Source organism: Panthera tigris, chromosome B4, assembly GCF_018350195.1.
Source record: "Panthera tigris isolate Pti1 chromosome B4, P.tigris_Pti1_mat1.1, whole genome shotgun sequence".
Classification (NCBI taxonomy): Eukaryota; Metazoa; Chordata; class Mammalia; order Carnivora; family Felidae; genus Panthera; species Panthera tigris.
This window is the reverse complement of record NC_056666.1, coordinates 74457435-74467344: the sequence shown is the minus strand read 5'-3', so window position 1 is coordinate 74467344 and position 9910 is coordinate 74457435. Positions and strand designations below refer to the sequence as shown.

General features: G+C 39.9%; 1 protein-coding gene across 1 annotated transcript; it reads left to right on the top strand.

Annotated features, from left to right (window-relative positions):
- Positions 1–1677: 1677 nt before the first annotated feature.
- On the top strand, positions 1678–2589 carry LOC102957715 (olfactory receptor 8S1-like). The gene has a single exon (XM_007073068.1). The coding sequence runs from the start codon at positions 1678–1680 to the stop codon at positions 2587–2589; it is 912 nt and encodes a 303-aa protein (XP_007073130.1).
- Positions 2590–9910: the final 7321 nt, after the last annotated feature.

Below are 9910 nucleotides of genomic sequence, written 5' to 3'. Positions count from 1 at the left end.
GGGCAGAGAGAGGAGAGGGAGAGAATCCCAGGCAGGATCCGTACTGTCAGTACAGAGCCCAATGTGGGGGCTTGAACTCATGAACCGTGAAATCATCACCTGATCTAAAGTCAGACACTTAACTGACTGAGCCCCCCAGGCACCCCCAACAGCTCATCCTTCTTACTTTCTTCCTATTCCCTCTTTTAGTGGTCAGTTCCTTTCCATGAAAACTCCCAGAACAGTTTCTCCAGAAATTTGTCTTCAACCACTTAAAAGTCTTCTTAAATAAGTTCATGTCAAACACATGAAACAGATATAATTGTTCCATTTTAAAGATGTGAAAAATTGTCCTTCAGAAGGTTTAAGTTCATACAGCTTTCAGTTCTTAGGTCCAGCTTTTTAATTCTAAACACAGTGCTATATTTAAGACATAGCTATGTAGTCCTCTAAGCATACCTTAAATGGCTCAAAAAATATGTCATCCCTCTGCTGGCTGTGTTGTGGTAGGAGGAGCACTGGACTGAGAGCAGAGTGTTCTGGTTCATTTCTAGCTGTTCTGCTGATCAGCTGTGTGATGCAGAGCAAGTCCCCTCATCTCGGTGGGCCTTCATCTCCCTGCTAGAGATGCTATGAGAACCTGACCTCGTGGGCCTGAGGACAGAGCAAGCTTGTCTGTGGCACATCCACCCTTTCCCACACACATTTCTCCAGTTTTGCAGTATGAACTTAGAGTGACAGGTTACTCTTGAAGGATCTTGAAATGTTTGGGAAGCCCTGTGCAATCTGTAGTAACATTTTCCAAGTCCTTTCTTCACATCTTTACCCAAAATCCAGACAATGAGAGGGTGAGTTCTCTAGTCCTTGGCTTTAGGACCCAAACCTAAATATAAAAACACTTGCAACTCAATTGTCTGTCTTCTGAAACAGTTTCACTTGATGCCTCACATTTGTTTGTTCTCATAAGTATACTCTTAAGGGTCAAACTGTGTAGTTTGATTTAGGTTCCAAAGATGTTTGCTATATTCACTGACAGAATTAATGAGAGGGCCAAAGGGCAGAAACTCTGAAAGTCACTGTTATTAATTGCCTAGGGCTGATGTAACAAAGTACCAGAAACTGGCTTAAAACAACAGAAATGTATTGTCTCACAGTTCTAGAGGCTGATGTAAGTAGGACCACTCCCCCCTGCTAAAACTTGTATGGAAAAATCCTTCCTTGCCTCTTCCTAGCTTCTGGTGGTGGCTGTTTATCACTAGGATCCCTTGGCTTGCAACTGTATCACCCCAATCTCTGCCTGTGTTGTCACATGGCTGCCTTCCCTCTGTGCGTCTGTTTTCACATGGTACTCTCCTCTTGCTTATAAGGACACCAGTCATATTGGATTAAGAGCCCATCCTATTCCAAAATAAGATAATCTTAATTTACCGCATCTGCAATTATCCTAATTCCAAGTAAGGTAACATTGTGAGGTGCTGGGGGTTAGGACTTGCAACATATTTGGGGGGTGGGGATATAATTCAACTCATAGCTATCACAATTGGAAATACTCAACTTATTTACCTTTTCTATTTTTAAGCTGAAAGGAGTATTTCCTGAGAAGTTTTAGGGTGTGGGAGTGATAGTCTGATTATTAAAGACTACTCAGATTCTGTAATACAGTTGATTTCTTTCTAGGGTTGGAATTTATAAACAGCCATGGATAACTTCACTTTCTTCACTGAGTTCATCCTCCTCGGGCTGTCTGCTGACTGCCGCATCCAGACTCTGCTGTTTGTGGTGTTCCTGGGGATTTACCTCCTGACCCTGGTGGGGAATCTGGTGATGATCCTGGTGATCAGAGGGGATTCTCACCTCCACATCCCCATGTATTTTTTCCTTGGACATCTGTCCTTCCTAGATATCTGCTTCTCTTCAGTTACTATGCCCAAAATGCTACAGAACTTCCTGTCTCAGAAGAAAAGCATCTCTGTGTGGGGCTGTATCACCCAGAGTTTCTTTTTTCTTCTCTGTGGGTGTGCTGAAGCCAGTCTGCTCTCTGCCATGGCCTATGACCGCTATGCTGCCATCTGCCACCCTCTGCTCTATACCATGGTCATGAACAGGCCTCTCTGCATGGTAATGGTCAGCGCAGCATGGGGAATAGGGGTTCTGAACTCACTGGTAAATAATCTTTTCATCCACAAGTTACATTTCTGTGGGTCCAACATCATCTTCCACTTCTGCTGTGAGCTGCCCTCACTCTTCCCTCTGTCATGTACTGATCCCACTGCCAACAAGTTCCTTCTGTCAGGGTCCAGTGCATTTCTAGGGCTGCTGACGCTTCCCCTGATCCTCTTCTCTTACTCCAGAATCATTTCTGCCATTCTGAACATCCGCTCCTCTGAGGGCCAAGCCAAAGCCTTCTCCACCTGCTCCTCCCACCTCACCGTGGTGCTCTTGTTCTATGGGACAGCTCTATTCAGGTACATCAGCCCTGCCTCAGGCTCGGTGTTGGAGCGTGTGGTCTCCATTCAGTACAGTGTGATCACATCCTTGCTGAACCCCCTCATCTACAGCCTCAAGAACCAGGAGGTGAAGGCTGCTCTGCAGAGGATGCTGAGGCAGTAAATGCACTCCTCAGATGAAGGATTCTCTGTGTAGGGTTCAGTCAAAGAATGGGGAGGAGAGATCTTCAGCAATACCTGCAAAGGATAAAAGACATTTGAGGTCAGTGGTTCTCTAAGTGTCATCCACAAGGCAGCATCAGCAGCATCTGTGAGCTTGCTAGAAAGGCAGATTCTCAGGCCCAACCACTAATCTACGGAATCAACAGTAGAGCTCAACGATCTATGTTTTAGTCAACTAGGTGAGTGTGAGAAGTATGAGAAAAAAAATGTTCTAGGACAGCTAATGTGTTTGAGAAACTTGTCTTTGGTGAAAGACAAAATATTGACATCTCAAAATGTAGAATCTCTTTTCAATGGGAGAGTTGGTCTGTCAAGTAGTCAAGATGAGAACATTTGATTGTGTGATCTTATGATCACACCTTCTGCAAGACTGGGAAAGAGAAAAATAAAAATCTACATTATTTTAAGACCTTACCACTTGTTGGGATGAGCACTGGGTGTTGTATGGAAACTAATTTGACAATAAATTATATTAAAAAAAAAAAGACCTTGGAAAGAGGGGAAGAGCTCCACTGAAGGCAGACCAGCCCATTCCCTCCACCACGATTTGGGAGCGTCATTCTAAAAGGTTCTTCGGAAGCTAGCACAGCATAAAGCCAAGGGACAGATGTCCCAGAACAGTGACTCACAAGCGCTTCCTCCACCTCACCTGAGAGCACCTGAGGTCATCAAATAGCCAGTGTTCCTGGTTAGTGGTCTCTAGTTTGTCTTAGAGAGTAAAGACAGCCTGAGGCTATGGTGGAAGCAATAGACCAGATGAACTGGAACTTCCTATGCGAGTACTTTCACTGAGAACTCCTGCTTCCTGACCTGGTTGCCCTGGGCCATGCTGTCAGGAGCTCTGGGGGCTGAGTTCTTGCTTCTTTACATTTTGTCACAAGACTACATTTTCCATATTCTTCCTAAGGGTCTGCATGCCCTCTCAATCTTTATTTTTATCTTTTTATCTTTCACTTAAGAAATAGAGCATTCCCAGAGCCTTAGGATCTCCATGTGTGGCCCCCATCATATCACTCTTTCCTCTCCCCAGAGGTAACTATTGTCCTGAATTGCGCAGTACTTGGTACTCATTCCCTTGCTTTTATTAAAAGTTTGCCACTTATTTGTGATCCCTAAATAAGACTGGTGAGTTTTGCTTGTTCTTGAAATTCATATGAGTAGAATCATGCTGTAAGTTTTTTTTCTATGACTTGCTTCTTTCACTTAACATGATTTATTCTTGTTTTTAGGTATGTCTTCATAAGCAGCATAGAGCTGCATTTTTATTATTTTATCCAGTCTGAAAATTATTTAAAAAGAAGAGTTTAACCAACAATTGTTACAATAGTTACTTGTGTGTTCAGATACATTTCTGTGTTTCCCACTTCTTCTGTAACTTCCTTTTATTTCTTTCCATTTTTCCCTCTCCTTGTCTATTTTTTGAGAGCTATCCTAGTTTTCTTTTTTTTAAATATACTAATTTTACTAAACAAAATCTAAAGTTAGTATCTTTATCCTCTTCTAAAACAATATAAAGATAATAAAACACTTTAACTCCAAGCAACACCATCCCAAATTTATATGCCACTAAAATCCAGTATTTTAGTTCTAAAATTTCCCCCACAAATTAGACATTATCATTACTATTTTATTTAATCAGTCAGCTTTTATTTAAATTTACCCATATATTTATTATATCTTGGCTCACTATGTCTTTTTAAAAAATGATATGGTTGTTATATATATAGTATTTACAGTTGCTGAAGAAACTTAATTTATGGAAAATATATTTGTAAAGGTACAATTATAGACAAAATACAAAATTATATATAGCACCATAGTGATATTTTATAACCTAAAGGAAAAATAAAGGAGATTTTAAATGATTTGTATTTTTACTATACATTCTATAGATCTCTATACCTTACTAAATTGAAAAAAAACTTTGTTTTATAGTATAAGATTAGAGGTTATTGTATCAATATTGCCTGTGCCTGCCAGTAAAACATACTAGAATTACCAGCTACAAATATTGACTTTTCTGATAAAACTTATCATTACTTTCAGGATTGTTTTATTAAACCGTAATGCTTGGGATCTGTTATTAAACCATAATACTTGTGGAGAACCTGGGTGGCTCAGTTGGTTAAGTGTCCGACTTCGGCTCAGGTCATGATCTCCCATTTCATGAGTTCAAGTCCTGCATTAGGCTCTGTGCTGAGAAGCTCAGAGCCTGCTTCAGATTCTGTGTCTCCCTCTCTCTACCCCTCCCATACTCATTCTCTGTCTCTCTCTCAAAAAAATGAATAAACATTAAAAAAAATTTTTTTAAACCATAATACTTGGGATCTGTGTGTATTTTTTTGTAGAAGGGACTGAAAGTATTTTGCAAATATTGAATAACGTTTTGGGTACCAGTGACAAATGACACATTAATAATTTATTCCTATGACAGTACCCACCAGCACACTTGCACTTGAGACCCTAATGAAATGCAGGCAAACTCACCATGCCTTTCTGCATCTCAGATCTTCCATTAGTGGTCATTTTCTCATGTCCAGATTTGATCCTTTAGAATTCCCTGTGTCAGTCTGTTAGTGATGAACTGTTTTTGTTTGCCTGAAAATTACTTTATTTCTTGAAAGGTAATTTTTCTGGCCATAAATTTCTAGGTTGTAGCTTGAGTTAAGTTCTATTCTCTAGAAAGTATATATATTTCTTTCTACCTGTTACCTTTGAGTCGGCCCCACTTCAAATTAAATTCTCTGCTTGACGTGTTTCTGAGCACACACACAGACAGCATGAATTCAGACTTCACTCTTGCCTGAGCACCAGGCATGAATAAGCACCAGGTTATGAATTTGCAGGAAATATCCTCTTCTTCCTTTACCCAACTTTAATGTCAAAAGGGGTAATTTTCTCATGGCCCTCATCCCCATGGTAGATTATTTCTTATTTATGCTTCCACTGAGATTGTAGCACCTTATTTCTTTTTATTTGTTATTTATTTCTTAATATAATTTATTGTCAAGTTAGCTAACATACATTGTATACAGTGTGCTCTTGGTTTCAGGGGTAGATTCCCATGATTCCTCGCTTACATACAACACCCATTGCTCCTCCCAACAATTGCCCTCCTCAATGCCTGTCACCCATTTTCCCCTCTCTCCTGCCCTCCCCCCACCCGCTATCAACCTTCAGTTTGTTCTCTGTATTTAAGAGTCTCTTACAGACTTGCCTTACTCTCTGTTTGAAACTATTTTTCCCCTTCCCTTCCCCCTTCTGTTAAGTTTCTCAAGTTCCACATACGAATGAAAACATTTGATATCTGTCTTTCTCTGACTGACTTATTTCTCTTAGCATAATACCCTCCAGTTCCATCCACATTGTTGCAAATGGCAGGATTTCATTCTTTTTCATTGCCAAGTAGTATTCCATTGTATATATAAACCACATCTTCTTTATCTATTCATCAGTTGATGGACATTTGGGCTCTTTCCATGATTTGGCTATTGTTGAAAGCACTGCTATAAACATTGGGGTAAATGTGCCCCTGTGGATCAGCACTCCTGTATCCTTTAGACAAATTCCTAGTAGTGCTATTACTGGGTTAAAGGGTAGCTCTAGTTTTAATTTTTTGAGGAACCTCCACACTGTTTTCCAGAGCGGCTGCACCAGTTTGCATTCCCACCAGCAGTGCAAGAGGGTTCCCATTTCTCCACATCCTTGCCAACATCTGTTGTTTTCTGAGTTATTAATTTTAGCCACTCTGACAGGTGTGAGGTGGTATCTCAGTGTGATTTTGATCTGTATATCCCTGATGATGAGTGATTTTGAGCATCTTTTCATGTGTCTATTGGCCATCTGGATGTCTTCTTTAGAAAACTGTTTATTCGGGATGCCTGGGTGGCTCAGTCAGTTACGGGTCTGACTCTTGGTTTCAGCTCAGGTCATAATGTCACTGTTTGTGAGTTCAAGCCCTGTGTCGGGCTCTGTGGTTACAGCATTGAGCCTGCTTGGGATTTTCTCTCTCTCTCTCTCTCTCTCTCTGCCCCTCCCTGTTCTCTCTCTCAAATAAATAAACTTAAAAAAATTTTTTTTTAAAGTGTCTGTTCATGTCTTATGCCCATTTCTTCACTGGATTATTTGTTTTTTGTGTGTTGACTTTGGTAAGTTCTTTATAGATTTTGGATACTAACCTTTTATCCAATATGTCATTTGCAAATACCTTCTCCCATTCTGTCAGTTGCCTTTTAGTTTTGTTATTTCCTTCACTGTGCAGAAGCTTTTTATCTTTATGAAGTTCCAATAGTTCATTTTTGCTTTTATTTCCCTTGCCTTCAGAGACACATTGAGTAAAAAGTTGCTGCGGCTGAGGTCAAAGGTTGTTGCCTGTTTTCTCCTCTATGGTTTTGGTGGTTTCCTGTCTCACGTTTAGGTCTTTCATCTATTTTGAGTTTATTTTTGTGTATGGTGTAAGGAAGTGGCTCAGTTTCATTCTTCTGCATGTTGTGTAGCACCTTATTTCTAACAATTACATAATTCTTGCGATGTACCAGGCATTCTAAGAACTTTATGTATGTTAACTAATTTAATGCTCTGAACAACACTATGAGATAGGTACTATTATTTTCCTCATTTTACAGACTTAGAAACTGATGCACAGAGAGGAAAAGTGACTTTCCAAAAGTCAGTGGGAGAGCTGGGATTTAAACCCAGGCAGTTTGGGTACAGAGTCTATGCTCACAACTGCAAGGCTATACTGCTTCTGGGATTTATTCCAAAGAACGTTTGTCAAATTCACTGTTTAGAGTTTTCTTATTGAAATGATTTCTATTAAGAGTCTCCTATTAGACTCCCTAGCCTAGCTGGTCTCTAGGTTTTATCTGTTGCCCCCTGCATCAAGCTGGTTAGGGTACTTGCTTAGCTTCTAGGAATTCTGCTTTCATTTCATTTGTGAGTTCGGGAGAACCAAAAATATCATCTCGGCAACCTATTAATTTTTTGTAATTTAGCATATTATTTAAGACTGTGAGACAATTAATCAGCTATACTGTCAGAAATAGAAGTTACCTCCTCAGTCAACAGATCTTGATACTTTCCATGCCCACCAGGCTAACCCAATTTCTGACCCAGTCCTCTCCTGACTTCCAGACTTGTCATCAACATCTTGAGTATCTTATGTTTTATTAAGATACCTTGTTTTAAATAAAATATTTCATTAAAATATAACTGCATTAAATTGAGCTATGACACTCATAGTAATTGTTTCAAAAATATAAATTTATCCTTTGGAGTCAGCTTCTAGTTTATTTTGGAGGTAGCAAACTGTCTGGATTCCTTCAGAGAAAAAGGGCCTTGGTAAAGAACATAACCAGTCATGTGTCTCATCTAGAATATCTGATTTCCCTAGAACTTCATCTTTAAGAAGCTGCCATCTGAGATATATTTAGAAAGTAGCATTAAAAAACTTGGTAACCAATAAATCTGATGAATGAGGGAAAAACAAGAATCTTATTTCATTTGGTTTGGGTTAATATGAACGATTTCATAATTATGGAATAATTAGAATTTTTGTCAGGTTTTTCTATTGTAAATGTTATTGTAACCAATATCTTTGTACCTAAACACTGGTTTTCATTTTAGGGTGTTTCATTAGGATAGATTTCCAATAGTAGATTTACTAGGTCAAACTGTATTAATGTGCCATCTTTATAGCTTCTGGCCATACCAGGGCTTGAAAGATGGAGTCACATAAACCATAACCAAAAGTATCTGGGGGAAGGAGGTTCACCTACTATTGGATGTTTGTTCCCTCCCTCATGACCTGCCTTTATGGGAAACCCTAGGGGTATTTCTTGGCTCTCTAAGCAGGTCTTCTCAGTTCCCATAAACTGCCAAAAGCACTTGCATGGAAAGTATTGAAATGGCCCTACCTGCTAGGGCCAGTACCTGGACAGAATGGATCTTTTTGCAACATTCAGGATTCTGATCTAGGAAAATGAAATCTGTATGCACTGAGATTTTCTACTTAGGAAACAGGTGATTTTTCTTTTCTTTTCTTTTCTTTTCTTTTCTTTTCTTTTCTTTTCAAGTTTATTTTGAGAGAGAAGGAGAGAGAGTGGGGGAGGGGCAGAGAGAGTGAGAGTGAGTGGGGTGGGGGGAGAGAGAGAGAGAGAGAGAGAGGGAGGGAGAATCCCAAGCAAGCTCTGCACTGTCAGCACAGAGCCTGATGTGGGGCTCAATCTCATGAACTGTGAGATTGTGACCTGAGCCGAAATCAAGAGTCAGATGCTCAACCGACTGAACTACCCAGGCGCCCCAATGATTTATCTTCATACTGATTCTATGTATTTCTTATCCAGGATTAGTCTCAGTTATTTTATTTTATTTTTATAGATAATGTAAACAAAATCTTTTTTTATTATGTCTTCTAAGTGATTACGACCAGCAAAGAGAATGTATAATAATGAAAATTATGACACGTACCACATACATGATATTTGTTATATACTGACAAGTAAACTTATGCTAATAGTCTTGGAAAAGCACACTGTGTTTTCTTTTACTCTCATACTCACAACACTTCCATGGCCAGATGTGTGGGTTTTTTCCCACACCGACCAATTTTCTGCCACCAGCTGGGTGTGCAACTCAATTCAATTCTGATACTGGGGTTAGCACAAACCTGGTTGGTTAAAGGCTTGGTCCCACAAGACTATCCATGCCCTACAACTTCAGACACCAATCACAAGTCCAATTGTCACTTGTGCTTCTGACCAACGCTCTATAAATTAGATGTTCCCACAATCCCCTCCTGGGGTTTGATAATTTTCAAGGGCAGCTCACAAAATTCAGGAAAACAATTTACTGACTAGATTACCAGTTTATTATAAAGGGACACAACTCAAGAACAGATAGATAGAAGAGATGTATAGGGCAAAGTATGTGAGAAGAGCTACTGAGCTTCAATGCCCATTTGGGGCCCACACTCCTGGCATCTCTACAAGTTTGCTAACCTGGAGGCTCTCCAAAGCCCATACTTTAGGCATTTTTATGGAAGCTTCATCACATAGACATAGTTGATTCACATATTTTCTAGCTCCTCTCCCGTCTCCAGAGGATGGGAGGTAGGACTCAAAGTTCCAAGTGTCTAATCACAGCTTCGTTTTTCTAGTAACCAGTCCCCATCTGGGAGCCCACCCAGAGTTGATGTGCCTGTCATTCCAGAAATTGTGAGGGACTTAGGGGTTCTGTGTTGGATGCTCTTATCACTCAAGAAA

Bases quoted from the DNA above. Each gene is read 5' to 3' on its own strand.
- LOC102957715 (XM_007073068.1), top strand. From the start codon at position 1,678: ATGGATAACTTCACTTTCTTCACTGAGTTCATCCTCCTCGGGCTGTCT.